Here is a 16,792-nt window from a genome sequence, read left to right on the forward strand (position 1 = left end):
TCAGTTCCGAGTCTAGTGTATATGTCGCAACAACTTAGTTGTTGTTTATTGGTGCGAACCCCTCAATGATGTGGTTCATCTATCATTATCACATATAATTCTGGAGACTCTGGTGGACAGCTCGTGTATGTTTACCTTTTATGGTTATCGGGCCGTGTAGTTTTTCTGTTTGCGTCAGGCGATGAGTCTAAGGCGTTGTCGACCCTGTCTCAAGTTTGTGATACTATTGGGCCTGATATCATCATTGAGATATAAGAAGTTGTCTCCCCATTGAAATTCTTGAACCTTTCTGTCTATGACTTTCTTGGTATTATCTCATCTGCTCATTATTTGTTTCCATCTCCATCGATAGCCGGGCTGCTGTCATTCTTGACATGCCTTCCCATAAGCCGCTAATCATCGACGTTGGTGCCCAGTCGCAAAATACACCATCTTCTTTCGCTGAAAAGGAACGAGGAAACGCAACCTGGCACACTCTCTTGTCTTCGCCAGGAACAAAAACCACCTCACTGACCGGAGGGATCGCCACATGTCCTCCTCAAGGAACTCTGGCACTTCATCGCCATAAGCAAGCAGAGATCTACTACATCCTATCTGGTTCTGGAGAGGTTGAAGTCGAAGGAGAAAGATATTCAGTTTCCAAGAACAATCTTGTTTGGATACCAGGAGATGCAGAGCATGGAGTTTTCTGCAACAACAACGAACTGAGCTGGCTCTACGTTTTCCCCGAGGATAGCTTTGATAATATTGTGTATCGATTCACTAGTGAGGCGAAGGATCTTGCTGGAAAGATAAAGTCTAAGCTATAGGAGTATGGAGACAAAGATCTGGGTCTATTAGTATCAAGTCATGTATACATGAACTACAGTATTCAGCGAGAATGCCAAGAAAGACGTGCATTAGTTTATAGATATAACGGTATGAATCTCAACTAGTCGCCTTTGCACCAACAAATGACAGGGCTTGTCACTGAACCTCTTTTGGTTTCTCTAAGCAGAAGAAGCCATTAAAAGATGGTTCGGGGATGCAGGAGTTGCCTGTCATCGCTTTTCAGCTTTCTTTCTCAGGTAAAAGGTCTCGTACAGTTTATCAACCCCGAAGTAACTCATACTCTGGCTCTTCTCCTCAAGTAGTTCAAACCCGTGCTTTAAATAGAGGCCAAGAGCTCGTCGGCCCATGGCCACGATTATAACATCAAGGCCTAACTTCTTGGCTTCTTCGAGACCAGAGCTGACGAGCAAACTCGCTAGCCCTTTTTGTTGGTGATCTGGGTGAACGCAGAGGTAATGCAATTCTAAAGGACGTCAGCTTCAACAAGTCAATGCAGCGGTCTCTTCTGATTCTTACCCAGATCCCTTTCCTGCTTGTGCTTCTCTCTCCAACCGTCGATATGATCATCCAACTTATCGTTGTCATCTCGTGGATTCCAATCGGTTTCCGCATGGCGTTTTGCAAAAACTTCCTTCTGCTCGTCGCTCACATCCGGTGTTTGCGCTTCAAGCCAACAGTCCTTGTGCGACTCTGGGAGGATCCATCGTGCATATCCAACGATCTCTCCAGTCTCGAGATGAACTATTTTCTGGTGCCTTCGGACTTCTCTGTTGGTGAGCAAGTTCTTGGGACTTCGGTCTGCGACACTCTGGATCAAGGATTCACGAGTTCTGTCATTCCATGACAATCTCCACCATGCTTCTTCAAAGAAGGCCGAAACCTTGTTCTGTGCAATGAACGGGCCGTCCTCAACGCGGCATGGTGACTGAAGCTGATAGCCCGACATTGTTACAAAATTTAAATTACGACAATGAGAGAAATAGTAGATGCAAGATCAGTGTCCAACGGGCCACGTAGTCTGGGGAGGATTCAGAGATCTTTTGTCTAGTCCGATCCTGCAAGCCCTTGTCGATGGCGCAAGGGTGTACAACGTTATCTCATTGGAGTTGGCGTTTATCCAACATGCTTCTAGACCGCCAAGCCAATGCTACAGCATACCCAGGTACTCTGAGAAAGCAGTGGCTTCACTGAGACAAATGTAAGTAAAGAACAAGTGCAGAAGGCCTAAGACCTAATTACAAACCCTCAATCAAAAGGGTGTTATCTGCGGGCAACTTGGAAGGACCAACAAGGAAGCTGCAATGCCTCTCGCACCAGCTGCAGTTGCGAATATAATCTAAATTATTGACATCAATCTCACAACCAGTCGTATCCCGGCTGACGCAATTGGTTAGCGTGTCAGACTTTTACAAAACGATGAAATCTGAAAGTTGTGAGTTCGAGTCTCACGTCGGGAGATCTTTTTGGTTCTTTTTGACGTTTTTTCTATCATGCATCTCGTCAAGTAGAATCGATTGCGATATTTTACGTGTCGATCCGATGCGTTTTCATGGATTTACAAGGATATAGAGTCTGGAGAACACAGAGAGTAGGTGGGGCGAAGGTGCCACGTTTGGGCCTACTTGCTTTGGGCCACGTGACACCCGTCGAACAATCCGAGGAACGAGAGACTGTCAATAAATGAGTCCGGGAATATGTTTACTTCAATGAACTTTTTTATCTCCTCTATCTGACGTTCTCAGCAGCGGGTGATGACAGATGGGGCAGTTGGCGCAAAGATAATGTGGTATTCTTGTACCTAGATAAAATACTCTTCTGCGGAGTTGTCAATAAAGCGCTTACGGGGAAAGCCTGGAAGTATACCAGTTTGTAATTTATAGTACTTGATTGAGGAGAGAGATTCCCTGCACTATCACCAAGCTCATGTTGTATTCACAAGTAGTCGCAGATAAATCCAAGGCTGTATGTAGTACATTGCCGAGCTGGCTCTCTGTTCCGGCCGGTGCCGTAGGATCCACTTCGCTTCTTGCGCCGCGCCGAACCCGGCACACACAGGATCAATTTGAGATGTCAAGAATTCGTAGCGATGGAATTAGCAGTGTCATGCTATGGTAGATGGTGATTGGAGAGCTCTGTAATTCCGCTTGTACTCTGCATGAATCCCGAAAAAATAATAGGTACCCAACAGGTGGTTTCACAGCCAATACAGCTCGGCACTGGCTTTGGGCGTCAACCAACAGCCAAAGACACAGACAAAGAAATTGCAAAAAAAGAAATGCTTCATAGCAGCTACTGGTTTCGATCCAGTGACCTCCGGGTTATGAGCCCGGCTGGGATATGTTAGTACTCTGTTGTTGAGTCACATAGTGGAGAAGAAACATACCGCGCTTCCACTGCGCCAAGCTGCTTTGCTTGAGCCTTGTTGGTGAAAGGCTCCATTTTGTATCAGTATATGTAGGCAACCCATTCACGTGAACTCAGTCCCAGGAACAAACACAGCATGTCTCTATGCAATACCATTTCATATACTGGGTTGTTCCAATATAGGTCATGCCTCTGACAAACTGTGAAACGGTCTGTCTGTCTTTGCATCGTGATCGACAATTCATGGATGATCTGTTGCCTTGATGTTCCTATCCACAGCATCCTTCAGCAACGACGACTGTGTAACTCGGTCATTAATTGACCAAAACATTCCCATTTGACATCGAACTCTATCTTTGCGTTTTGTCTGAATGGCTCGAGCTTTTCGTCACTCAACCTTGGCTCTTCTCACTTTGGATGCTTCATGGCGCACTCCGAATACCGCTCACCCATGACCAACCCTTCGTTCTATCCGAAGATTTGCATGTTCTCAGACCTAGCTATCTACCTCCAATCTATTGTGCAACCATATCGCAATCTCTATCGTCGTCAGAGGTTTCTCGTCTCGCTCCCGTCACCACCAATTGGACGTGAAGGTGTGCGATGCCGACCGGCCGGTCCAAGCAGCACAACAAAAGGCGAAATATTCTACAAGATACTGTGCTACATGTCCATCATATTCTTCTTTTGCCGTAGATACAGTCTATGTTCCATCACTAGAGTTCATGGTCACCAATACAGTCCTCTGCTAAGCCACGCCTCGTGACTATGCTATGACTCACAAACAAAACCGTAATCCTACCACCTTGCAATCCCTCAAGAAAGGCTTCATATTGATGAAGTCACCGATGGTTATTTTCCTCTATCCGTGATCTCTAGATTTACTGTTAGTTGCCCTGTTGTTTTCACAATATTCTGCATCGCTAACATACCTTGACCCTGGTAACTGTCACTCGGCCAGTACATCACCATTTCTATAAAAACCTTATTTTGAATATGCCCATGGGTGATTTTGCCTGAGGGCTTTCTCTGGAGGTATCATCTTCCTTATCGGCGCAGTTTTGGCCTTTCACCATCTTCACGAGAATCTCAGGAGCTTTATGAAGCAATAAAACTTCTGGCCTAAAGCTACGATACCAAAAATAATTAATCTAGAGGCCAACTAAGCCTATATTGAATTTACCTACATATCTTAACCGCTTAGAATAGAGGTCGTAAGTTTTCTTGCCTCCCCTGGAGCAGCTATGCCATTACAACTTCAGGAGGCGATCACCACACGCGAGTTGATAACATATATGGCTGTGACAAAACTCTGGTTAGATAAGGTCTTGCCTGTATTTGACTTGGCACCCACTATTTCGCGCGAAATGTCCTATGCTATACACATCTTGGACTCAGATACGATCGAGATCTGCTTCCCAAGAAGTCGTGGGCGCTCCGTTGTGGGAAGAGGCATCCAGTGTTGCTTCAGCTGCTTTGTTCCCATCTCGGTTTGGGCATAAAGACTGTCCTATTGAGACTGTCGCATTGATTTGGACAGCTGTCGATCATCATTCCCAGTTCAGTTATCCCAGGATACGCATGTCACCAACAGTGACAGAATTTAGCAACGAGGCAAAACTGCAACATCGAATCGAGACGCAAAACATGAAGCTTAAGCAAGGCACAGGCATTGGCTTCACTCAGGCACATATAGTATAGTATGGGTGGGTGTATGCGGTCAGTCAATCCAGCCCAAGGCTTCACTCCATTATCACTTATGCAAATAGCACACAAAGATATGCTTGAAAATTTTATTAATTCATATTTCTCGCTGACATGCTTCCTTCCCTATCTATTCATATGTATCCCACCAGAGCAAATATCCTCAATTGCTTGCTAGCTTCACACAAGGGTATCTGCCAATCCCGGCCAAGTAATCCGCGCATAAAACCGCCCGAAAGATGCAATATTCAACAGAGAAAAACAAAAACATGCTGCAGTTAAACAATTATGTGCCCTATGCAGCGTTCCATGACTTTGGTTTCCCGTCTCATCTCATTCCATCCTTCTTCAACACCGTGGTATCTCAAAACAAACAAAATGACTAACAATGACAATTGAGAAAAGACAAAAAAAGGAAATAGGTATGTGGTTGTCTTGGTATATCCAAGGCAGACAAAAAGGAAATGTGTAACAAGAGAAAGTTCGTCAGATAGTGGAGGATGGGTATCCCGTCGTTATGTTCCTCGTCCTCCTCTTCAGGGGTGATTATTAGTACAGATATATGGTAATGCAGAGTTTGAGAAAAAGAGAATAAATGAAATCATGATGCTCAAAGAATGCTTTTCCGTTCCGAGATTAAAAACGCCTTATAGTCTCATGTCCCCGTCATCCAAGTAAAATGTTGTGGGCGAGCCGAACTGCTGCTGCTGGGCTTGCGGCATGAAGCCGGGGTTTGATGTGTACCCTTGTTGAGGGTGGCCCATTCGCATTGGCAGTTCGTAGCCCGCTGGCATAGACGTAGGAATCATCTCGGCATACATGGCTGGCACAGGAGGGACAGCCTCGTGCTCGGAAGCAGGGCTTCCATACACGCTTGTCTTCTTCTTGGGGCGCAGGTTCTCAAGGCTTAGTCGCTTGCCCCAAGATCCAGGTCGTTTTGAAGGAATAGGTGTGGCAGGGCGAGCAGCTACAGGTTGTTGAGGAGGCATGTAGACGTTGGTCATGACAGTGTCCTGTTGAGGGAAGTGCTGTTGCATGCCAGTCATGTCCCATTGTTGCTGAGGAAGCTCTTGACCAGGCAGAATGTAGGTCATGGACGCATCGGCAAAGGTGTTCATCTGGTCAGGAGCAAACTTAGGTGCATCCACTGGCCAGACATGCTCGTTAGGAATGGGGAACGGTGTTCCAGGATGAGGGCCAGCAGTGAGATCATCATGAACCATAGGCTCAGGAAGACCGTCCATTGGTGTCGTAGGTCGAGTCTCCTGCTTGATGCGTCGGGCAGGTAACGAAGGTGCCTCCGGTGTTTGAGGAGCCTGCTTCGTCACGGTAACCATCGGTGTGTTGGTCTCGCTGGTCTCATCTGCCGTGGATTGAGCACCATCGGCATGGCCAACAGTGTCCATCAGGCATTGAGATCGGAAGGGCAGAGAGAACTGCAGGTCAATCTCGCTTGGTGGCGGTGTAGTAGGGCTGGTGAAAGGCGATGTGCCCAGGATGAAAGCAAGACGAACAAGTGTTGAGATGTCTTCGCCAAGGTGACGAGCCTCAAGCATGCGCTTGAGATCACCAGAGGAGCGAGGACGCCATATGAGTTGCATTCTCTTCTCCTTGGGCCAGATACAAGTCTTGAAGACAGACTTCACCTTAGACTGACGCATGAGATTGTGTACTTGAACCTTGTACTCCCAGTTGTTCACATCAAAGCCATCCTCAAAGTGCTTGGCGATATGCTCAAAGTACTTGTCACGGCTAGATGAAGCCTGGTCGTTGGATGAAGCCTCAAAGACACGGTCCTTGCAGCTAGCAAAGCCACAACCAAAGACAACCTGAGGGCACAACTCTGTCTTTGCTGTGCTGTTGGGAAGAGCGTCCATGCGGTGTGTCTCCTTGGCGTGAGTGCTGTAGGCTCGCTCAGTAGCGAAAGAGAGATGGCAGCCCTTGGTCTTGCAAAGCCAAGTCACATCAGCACCATGGAAATTGTAAAGATGCTTTTTGAAATCACTTTTCCTGCCGAAGCCAACGGGGTTGTTGTCCAAGAAACACATGGGGCACTGATATTTCTTAGAGGTTGGTGTGACATGCCGGGGCGACGGGTGAGAGGTGACATCGCATGAAGGGATGGGTGACTGCATGAGGTTGGGCGAGTCGAGCCATGTGCGATCGGCAACTTTACCGATCTCACCATCGTGAATCGAGGGAACGTCGCCTGCGTTATCCTGCCATGTTGATTGGGTTCGAATCGAGGCCGCATCGGATCGTGCATGAGAGGCCTCAGAACTGCTCCATGCTAGTGAGGGAGCGCTGGTGTTGCTGAGGAGTGTTGATGCTGAGAACGTAGAGGCTCGTGCTGTTAATTGTTAGCAAGGCTTACATTGAATTGTGTGGAAATCACTCACATCCAGCACCCAGACCGCTTAGAGCGCATACAAGACTTGAGACGCCATAGCGACGGGTAAGCCCCAAGAGGATCTGCTGGTCCTCTTCGGACAGAGGCCTCACTTGGTCCTCCTGTACTGGAAAGGGAAACATGTTCATGTTGTGATTGATGAGTGCTCGAGGCTCTGTCGGCAGTGCGATAACGCGCACTCAGCGCTTGAGTGACTTATCAGCAGTGACTAGAACAGAAGAACAATGGCTCGTGTCGAGGTCGATGTCAGCAATAGAAAACAGTCGCCGACGATGTGACTATCATCAAGTTGAAGTCGGCGAGGTCGAGTCGACAGTCGAATTTGCGAGGCGTCGTGAAGGCCTGGCGATACCAAGGAGCGTCGATAAGGTGAGTTAACGTCCGGCGATAATAGATCAGCAAACACGGTTCGAGTCGAGTTGAGTCGAGTCGTGTGAGTGAGTGCGAAACGAGGGGAAATCGACAGCCCGCGACGATTAGTGTGGTGGTTTAGTCGTTGAGTCGTAAACTGAGAACGCTTTGGAATGTGATGCGATAGTTGCAAGTCTGTGGGTATGTATGTATGTGATTAAAGCAGAGAAGAGCAGAGCAGATCAATTAGTGTAAGAGTGAAGAATAGGCGACGAGACGAGACACGACGAGACACGCAAGGGTCCTTGTTTGAGATGGGGGAGCCAGACATAAAAGTATGGGTAGGCCAGTTAATAGAGAGGGTCGGTCAGTCAGAGGGGAAGAGGGAGAGTAGAGCAGATGAAGTGTAGGCAGGGGAGAGAGACTAGAGAGAGACAGGCAGAGGCAGAGACAGGACAAGACAGAAGAGGGAAAGTTCTTCTAGAAGCTTTCTTCGAATCCCTGGACTTGGGTGAGACATTACAACGGGCTTGCCGGAGTGATCGCTCACAGTCGGCCCACGCTTGGCTTATCCATGTCCTGGCTAGTCTGAGGGCTAGTAACTCCGTCAACCAGGGGGTTCCCTGTTCATCACCAAGGCCGTTTCAGGAACGTCATTCGCTCAGAGAAACTCTGTTTTTGCACAAGACGGAGAGTCAAGTGACGTGCCTGTCGATGATGTACTTTTTGGAGTTTCACATGAGATGGGATCAATAGGGACCCAATTATGCTCCTCAGACACGATACATCGTACACTCAACTATACACACAACAGTGGCTTAAAGCCATTCAGGCGTGCCTTACTAAATACTCGATAGCCCGATTAACTTAGTCCTCGCTCTTTTTGGGTGTGCTAAAGTGACCACTGCCCTAGACTAGTATGGTCTGGTCTGGCTGGGTAGCAACGGGGCTACCAAGTCGAGTCCGACTGAATTGCGACACCATGGATCCCATTAAAAAATTCGGCTGGAGCTACCGATAACTCATCTCATCTCTTCAGTGAATTTTAAAGTGTGTACTGTACCCAAAAATAAGGGCCTGCGCCAGCAAATTACGTACTTTTGTTCCCCTGCAAAGAATTGAGTGAGTGAGCTTGAGATATTACATTACATTACGTAGACGGGCATGACACGACCTGCTGAAACAGTTCTGCCGTCTTTCTAGAAGAAGCTGCATGCAAGAGAGATTACATTACATTTGCTTTTCAGCGCGATACAACATTGAATACGGAGCATTAATGGAGGGTTCACGATTTCATGGTGGGCTCCTTTTTCTTGTCTTGTCTTGTCTTGTCCTGTGCTTTTCTGTGAGGGTGAGGTCAGTGAGTTCATCACATCGACAACCTGATGAACCCTGCTCTCTCTCGCTTCGGTTCGTTTGTTTCTCAAGTCCGTCCTCCAGGCTTCAAGTCCTTCGAGAGTCCAAGTGCCGTTCAAAACCGTTGACACCTAGACTATGACCAGAAGTTGTACGTAACCGAATCAAACCAACTCGACACTTGATCACGCACAAAGTTTACTCACTTAACGTTAGTCAGAACAACTCTATCGCTACCAATCCCCTAACGAGCATAAAACGTGGCTTCCGAGTATCGGTCACCCTCTCCACTCGACTCTTCAGAGAAGATCAAGAGAAAGCCAAGACCCCGTAATAGTAAAGCGCATCAGCAGCAATAACGCGGGCCAGCAGACGACCCTGTTTCAGCGGGAAATGACGATGGGCCAATCTCTGGCTTCTGCTGTGAAAGACGGCGTCTGAATGGTCTGCCGAGACTTTACGGTGCGGAGTCTGGAGGGTTGCCTTTTGATCGTATTGGCTTGAGCATGGGGGGGTCATGACACGAGCCTGGTCAGTGTCTAAGCCACTTTAGAGAGGTGAGCCCCTTGCAAATGGGATTTTGGTATCCGTAGAGGGGAAGGGAACCTCAGTAAAAAGTGCAGAGAAGGAAGAAAACAGAGGTCAAAACATTTGATCAGTGTGGATGCTGGTGTGAGGTGAGCTCGCCCAGCTACGGTGAGAGTCCTTGGCAAGATGGCAGGCAATTAATACCAGTACTAACTTCACTTTCAACCCCATCTCATGATGATGATGATTATTATTATTATCTATACAACGATGGTGCTGCAGCCTCGTTCCCAGTAAATTGAAACCCCCAAAGTCGACAGCAACGCCATTTCCGTAAAACAACAACTTAAATAAAAAATAAAAAATAAATAAAAAAAAAGGAGACCTCAAACTACGACAAGTCACTTCATTGAAGACGTTGTGCCGTGTCTGACTGATTAGGGTTTTGTTTGCTTTGCTTTGTTTCATCTCACGTTCTGACCGCTTCCCTGTGGCGTTTGCTTTTTCTTCTCGAAAATTTCTGTACGAGTGGTGGCTGACTTGCCAGAACATCAGTGGGTTGAAATTACAATGCATTGCTTGATGGAGGGACGGATATAGTACTCTTTGGGTGCTCACTCATGCAGCCGAAGCGTTTCGGGCACCATGATCAGCACTGTAGATTCTGAGCCATAGCCATTGGATTGGTCCTTGCTTGCTTGCTCTCACGGTTGCCTCGTGATGGTATACCCTTGTAAGTTAAAGGCTGGGCCTGAGGTAACAGAAAGATGATGTGCTGTGCTGCATTGATGAATCGCCCACCAACAATTCAATATTGTGACATGCCTACAACACCAACACCTGCAGGAGACGCGACAGGCCTTTCTTCTCCTTCTGTTCCTGTCGTTTGTGAGGCATCCTATCCTCTATCGGGATCCCCTGTCATTAACACAAGTCTTCCGATTTGCCCGTACTGATGCATCACCAACTTATCATGTAACTCATTTACCCTAGGACCTGAAGACGCTTAACACAACACTTGTTCAGCTCATATCCCCGCAACCACTAGAGTCGAGACCACTCTAATACCACGCCACGATGGCACGTTATAATTTATGGAGCAAGATTCATCCGTGGAGCATAGCCTCACGAAGCCTTCGTCGATGATGCTGAATGATGATGAATCAGTCACGCTCTTGATCAACATCAAACTCGAGTGAAGTGGAGTGAAAAGGTGAAACCTTCTGTAACGCTCTCCCACGTGGTCCACCCGTCCTGTAGATCTTTGTCTGGACCTGGAGACACACAACCTTGACTTACAAAGCCAAAGGAGTTTGTCCGTTGGCTGCTATCCAGTGTGTCCGTGTCTAAGCAAGCAATCAACTAAATTGTAGGGCAGCCAAGTCCACCAGTTCTTATCACAGCATCGCAGCCATTCCCCTTCTTGGTCCGCACTCCACGTGGAGGTTATGCAGGTCCCCTATCTCGAGCATCCCCAAGAGTTTCACTTGACCTCCAACTTACATACAGCCTATTGTCCAAAGAACCCCTGTCAGGGATAACCCTCTGCGTTCACTGAGCTCAAGGAAACAACGCCAAAAGCTGACATCTATTTTTGCCTGCCTCTAACTTGTTCATGTCCTCGGACGTCAAGCCACAAACTCATGTAAACACATTCTGTGACATTTCGACATGCACCATAATCAAGAATGACAAGCCGCCATAAACCTTCTGTGCCGCGGCATCATCTATTCTGGGTTTATCGGGAGCCTCCCGCAAGTCCCCCCCAGGTCCTTATCTCAACCTTGTGGGGATCCTTGTCGTAGGGAGGGCTTAGGCCTCGTTCGTGAAGCTGGTTTCCGCCCGGGCTTTTGACTGTGCTTCAGCCTTCCTGTATATGCCGCTTGCTATTTTTCATCCCAAAGAGCGGCACTGATCACTTGGTGACTCTGCTTCTTGGCCATTAACAGGATGAAATAAGACGCCATGAAACATTTTTAGAAGAGAGCTAGGTGACTCTCTCGGAATCATGAAGGTTTTACTTTGTTAGTTGATGAGATGTGTATGCGTTGAATGCAGTATCACCTCATCTCAGACGTGTGTCAAACCGCCAGTTCGGTACATAGATCCAAGCAAAGATCCAAATATCGATACTCATCTTCACAAGTTATCAGATGGAGAGAATCTTTCCGCGTAAACTCTATCATAACCTCGGGACAGCGGACTCGTAGTCCATGTCAACGGCTGCTACCCTGTATGACGCCGTCCGCCAGGGAGAACTCTGTACAGTCGCATTTGCCCTTAACATAAACTTTACTGGCAGATCGTATGGCCTAAACAAGACATTCTATGCACTTATGTCTACAAGGAATGTCACTAACGACAGTCACTCACGGCAGTTGCGGTTGTGACTTTAGCGTCAACACCATGTAACGCACATATTCATCCATCACTTCCGCTGACAAGCCGATAGAGGGATACATGAGCCTCGGAATACGCCGTACCTTGTAAACTCTATTGCATTTTGTTTCTACCTTGATCTAGGTTGTCCCTTGTTTCAGAGTTGTTTTGTCAGAAGTGTAATATCGTGATCGACAACTTGCTTAAACTTCAGAAACTTGGGGCAATTATCCGTCTCTCCAGAGTCCGAGGCCGACCGGCAACCTCGATTACAACAGGGGCATGCCACCACCGCCTCAGAGGAACGTGCAGCGGGGGCCTCACGGATCGGACACCAGCATACTGTGCTTGAGTGAACGAGTACGGTCCTGACTATAGCGATATCATAGCATCATGATGATACACATGTCACAGAGCTCAAGGGGCGCAGTGCACACATGTACGGTTGTATCCTGGGAAATAATGCTAATCATTCAAGCAGGGGGTATCAAATCCAATACACTTTAGATGCGTAGCCTATCAACCATACCAAACAAACTCCTATACCTAACACACTCAAACACAATCCTGGCTTTTGAGCAATAGCATAACCCACGAAATACCTCAAAGTACTCCCATCCAAGAATAACCAAGAAAAACTGGTGCTAGGGGACACGCCATGTCTGCTGTTCACCGACAGATATATAGACAAAGGAGAAAAATAGGGGCAGTTTGCAAGATCAATATGAAGCGAGCTTCATACGTATGCTTTGTTATGTGTATGTTGAGTCAAACCCAAACTGTATGTGTGGGTTCATGGGGTCTGTGGACGTAATACATGCCCCATCAGACGCAGCGGTTGTAATACCTTGAGGTCCAAATGGACCTGAAAAGCTAGGACTGGACATAAATGTAGAGTCCATCATATCAGTATCCGGCATGTCAATGTCCTGCTCTGGAACATTGCCAGCAATAGACTGAAAACTCCGTAAGTCTTCGGCAATGATGCCTCCGCTAGCTTGCTGCATCATTGCGAATTGTTGCTGTTGCCGGGGATCATACATGGGTGCGGAAGCCATGTTGTACTGGAAATGGTGCGGTATAGCTCCAGGAGTTGCCGAACTAACGGGAATGGTGTGGCGCGGAGCCGGAGCGGATCGGCCAGAACGAAGAGGTCCGGGTCTATGGGCATAAGCGCGACGTTGAGCCATGTATGCCATGTTGGGGTTTGTGTTTCCTCGAGAGATGCGGAATTGGTGCTGGTCCGTACTTGGAGACGGGCCTGAAGGTGGCAGGGGAGGTGCCCGAGACTTGTGTCCCATGATGACCTGGCGGCATTGATCCTTGAGAGGGTTTATGAAATCTTCGCGATACTCTTTGATCGACGAAGGTTCTGTGCCGAGGGCAATAGCATACTGAACAAGAAGTTGCAGGTCACCGAGATGCCTCGTTTCAAGGCGTTTCCTAAGGATGCCGCTGGATTGAGGATGCCATTGCAACTGACTTCGTTCGTCCTCACCCCATGAAGTGCCCTGCCAGGCACGCACAAGACCTGATTGTCGAAGGAGGTTTCGCATCCTTGCAGAATAAGCCCACTCTCCGCTGTTGGAGCCTTCGTCGAAATGTTTGACCACATGGGCCACAAATTCCTTGAAAATCGTATCGGCTTCGTCGTCGTTGGGAGATTCAAAAACTTGAGAGCAGTTCTCAAAACCACAAGCAAAAACAGTTTGAGGACATAGGTTGACCTTGGCTTCATCAAGAGCCATGCGCGAACCACCGTGAGCTTGTTTTAAATGGGTTTTGTACGCCGTCTGCCAATCAAAAACCATGTCGCAACCCTTTTGCCGGCAGAACCATTGGGCGTTGGTGTTGTGGAAATCCTCAATGTGCCTCTTCAAGTCGTTTTTACGGGTACATGTCTTCTGAATGCCTTCTTCCCTACAGAAGCCACATGTAAAAGAGCCCTTTTGCTTAGGCGCTGGTGTGGACGATTCATTGGATGCTGGTGACGTTTCTTCCTCGTGGGTGATGGAAGGGCGAGCAGCCTGTTTGCGACCAAGAAGCTTGGCAGTGCGGGCGGATACGTTGGAGATGATACTGCCTCGAGTCGATGAGTTGTCGGATGAAAAAGTTCGTATGCTAGCTTTATCGAAGATGCTTGGAGTTTCCTCAGACTTTACTGAGGAAAAGGTACTTGAAGTAACTACAGACGCTCCATCGTTGACTGGAAGATACCATGTTAGTGGTGACAGTGGGAAGTCAATTAATTACTCACTGGAAATGGAAGACGAATCTGCCTCCTCGTTTATCAATTGAGCAATGCCGTCGCGACCATAGCGTTGCATCAAATGGCGGATTAACTGCCGATCAAGAGAAGTATCTTGATTAGACATTTGAGAATGCTGCGAAGTCTGCGACACGCTATCGGCGTCGGACCACGAGTCCGGAGCCATGATGTTGGTGATGATGGAAGAGGAAGAGCAAAGTCAAATCAGGGCTGAAGAGAAGAACTGGCTCCGCTTGAATGGGTGGTGGAGTCCAGCGACTTAACCCCCAAAGTTAGTGGATCTGGGCTGGTATGGGGCTGGGCTGGGTCAGGGCTCCCACTGTGAAGATGGAAGCCGATAACGACAGCAACAGAGTGCAGTAAATGTCAAGAACAAAAAGGGACGAGAAGGAATCGGAGTCAGCGGGTATATAGTGGGAATTGGAGACAACAAGAGGATGAGGCAACCAAAAAGAATGACAGATTGTTGAAGCTGCTTCACGAATAAAAAGCCGTCCCCAGGGACAACAGGGATCAACTGATAGCGGGTGAGATAGCGGTATGCGATACAGTTGCTCTGGGGTAAGAGTAAGAGGAAAGATATGAGCGGGGACAGTTGGAGCCAAGACCAAAAGAGATGATTTGAAACTGGAGTGGGCGACAAGTCGTTATTATTCTACTGAGGCGCTTTGAGTATTCCAAAGGATGAGGGCAACTGAGATTAAAGAAGAAGAAGAGATGAAATACTTGTAAAGATGAGGGAAAACCCGCTCGCAGTGATGATCGAAGGAGGGGAACCCAAGTCATTAATGAACAAGACCTAGGCATGGCATGGATGGCACCGCCTGGCCCTAAACCCGACTTGGTCCTCATGTTGGAGAATTACGACGACCCAATGGTATCCAGCCCAAGGCTTGCCCAGCATGCCATGCCATGCTATGCCATGCCTTGACAAGACACAAGTTTAGGGTGCATGCATGTTGCTGGAAATTATTGACCGTGTACTGCAACTACTCGTAGATCAATTCTAAACGACTAATACAATACCTATCCTCGGAATAGCTTCAATCAAGGACGGCCCTTGAAACTCAGGGACTAGCCTCGCTCGGCACTCATAACCGTGGAGATCCAGAACGAGGCCAGGGAAGATTGTTCGGATAGATGACCCAGTATACCGACAAAAGACCAGAGAGTTGTGGAGTACATGGGTTGTGCGCTTGTTATGATCAGAACCTTATGCATTGCTGGGACACAGGGATGTTTCAACGGCATCAGATTACTACAGTACCTAACAGAAGACGAGAACGACAGCGACAATGACAGCTAACGTTGGTTAGTCAGTCCAGAGCATGATCTACAGTACAACTCGCGGCTCGAGATCGCCATGCGGCATAAGCTGATGACACCTGGCTAGTATGGTTCAGAGTGATATCGACTCAGACTCGGTCTAAGAATATTCACCGCTGCTAGACATCAATCACATCACGACAAGCATCCCTTGAAGGCCCTTCACCAGCCTCAACCCTCAACACAACACCAGAAGATATCTAATTATCCCACTCGCTCGCCTGCCCAGACTCTCAATCGTGAACGTTGCCGAAATGATCATCTTTACTGGCCAATTTACGTCTCGACGTTACAACTCGACATTTCATGCTCCACCAAAAACGACATGGAGAAACCGTGGAAACTGATCCGGAGCCCGCGCCGCGCCGCCCCGGACATGTAACTGCAACTGCACTCTTAGGTGAAAGTATTTCGTGATGGGATCGTCCTTGACCTGGAGACGAGGAAACATGGTGAGATTCTTGCAGTAGCCCCAGCTTTGGTGGAAGCATAGACCAATGCTTGGGTCGTGTTAGTGGTTGAAAGTCAAGTTGTGCTATCCTTGGAATAAAATAAGAACATTAATTTGCAATTAATGCCATGAAGCCTAAGATCTTATCTCAGACATCGTGTTGCAGCACAGTAAGAAGTGAAGAAATCTTGACCTGTAAGAATGAATTCGTCGTCTCACGAAGTTCTTTAAGGTGCCCAGGAACGGCGATTATGAACACCCTAGTTAAAGCAGTGTAACCAATAAAAGTTTTGGTATTCAGCCAGTCAGCATCACGTCGGGCCATTAATCACGACAACTCCAAATCCTCAGATAAGCCATCTATGATATCAAATAGAAACCGCCACAAACACCACATTTCTCAGCCAATTATGCCATTCCCCTTGCATTACTCTCACACACAAAAGCCAAGAGTTTGAAATGAGTTCCATAGAGTGACGTGAGGCGTCTTTAGATAATGACAAAAATGCCCAGGAACCAGGTTCTTCTCTCAAATTCCAATCCTCCCACATTTACCTTTACTCCAGGATCATGGTTCTGATTCGTCCGCCTCAATTTATTCCAGCTCTCCACCCCCGGAGTCGACTCTTTCGGCTTAATTACCCCCATTCTTTAAAGAAGCTAGACTAGGAATGTATGACCTGAAGTGCTGACACATCGGAAGATACGATTGTCCAGACCCTCACAACCCTTGCCCGTTCTCTGACATCTTTCGGCCTGCTTCCGTGACCGTTGCGCTTGGCTTCAACAGTCCCAGGCCTGCATTCATTAATCTTGTTGCTCC

General features: G+C 47.7%; 5 protein-coding genes and 2 non-coding genes across 7 annotated transcripts; 2 read left to right on the forward strand and 5 right to left on the reverse strand.

The window, feature by feature from the left end:
• Positions 1-185: 185 nt before the first annotated feature.
• Positions 186-879, forward strand: BKA55DRAFT_576159 (RmlC-like cupin domain-containing protein). The gene has a single exon (XM_046193462.1). The coding sequence runs from the start codon at positions 375-377 to the stop codon at positions 807-809; it is 435 nt and encodes a 144-aa protein (XP_046046488.1). The 5' UTR covers positions 186-374; the 3' UTR covers positions 810-879.
• Positions 880-1,914, reverse strand: BKA55DRAFT_665743 (acyl-CoA N-acyltransferase). The gene is made up of 2 exons (XM_046197758.1): positions 1,348-1,914; positions 880-1,294 (listed from the first exon to the last, which is right to left on the reverse strand). Exons 1-2 carry the CDS (start codon positions 1,775-1,777, stop codon positions 1,041-1,043), a joined length of 684 nt encoding a protein of 227 aa, XP_046046489.1. The 5' UTR covers positions 1,778-1,914; the 3' UTR covers positions 880-1,040.
• Positions 1,915-2,202: 288 nt separating this feature from the next.
• On the forward strand, positions 2,203-2,288 carry BKA55DRAFT_t216. The gene has a single exon. It is a non-coding gene; the product is annotated as a tRNA-Lys (tRNA).
• Positions 2,289-3,114: 826 nt separating this feature from the next.
• Positions 3,115-3,239, reverse strand: BKA55DRAFT_t220. Its single transcript has one exon. It is a non-coding gene; the product is annotated as a tRNA-Lys (tRNA).
• A 2,307-nt stretch (positions 3,240-5,546) lies between these two features.
• BKA55DRAFT_542276 (uncharacterized protein) lies at positions 5,547-7,437 on the reverse strand (the record flags this gene model as incomplete). The annotated part of the gene is made up of 2 exons (XM_046190469.1): positions 5,547-7,249; positions 7,299-7,437. The coding sequence occupies 2 exons, from the start codon at positions 7,435-7,437 to the stop codon at positions 5,547-5,549; spliced, it is 1,842 nt and encodes a 613-aa protein (XP_046046490.1).
• A 4,957-nt stretch (positions 7,438-12,394) lies between these two features.
• BKA55DRAFT_108510 (uncharacterized protein) lies at positions 12,395-14,531 on the reverse strand. Its single transcript, XM_046184709.1, has 2 exons — positions 14,181-14,531; positions 12,395-14,129 (listed from the first exon to the last, which is right to left on the reverse strand). The coding sequence occupies exons 1-2, from the start codon at positions 14,356-14,358 to the stop codon at positions 12,676-12,678; spliced, it is 1,632 nt and encodes a 543-aa protein (XP_046046491.1). The 5' UTR covers positions 14,359-14,531; the 3' UTR covers positions 12,395-12,675.
• A 1,652-nt stretch (positions 14,532-16,183) lies between these two features.
• Positions 16,184-16,520, reverse strand: BKA55DRAFT_576173 (uncharacterized protein; the record flags this gene model as incomplete). The annotated part of the gene is made up of 1 exon (XM_046193463.1): positions 16,184-16,520. One exon carries the CDS (start codon positions 16,518-16,520, stop codon positions 16,338-16,340), a length of 183 nt encoding a protein of 60 aa, XP_046046492.1. The 3' UTR covers positions 16,184-16,337.
• Between the last annotated feature and the right edge of the window lie 272 nt (positions 16,521-16,792).

The sequence above is a fragment of the Fusarium redolens genome, assembly GCF_020744475.1.
Source record: "Fusarium redolens strain MPI-CAGE-AT-0023 chromosome Unknown BKA55scaffold_13, whole genome shotgun sequence".
Lineage (NCBI taxonomy): Eukaryota > Fungi > Ascomycota > Sordariomycetes > Hypocreales > Nectriaceae > Fusarium > Fusarium redolens.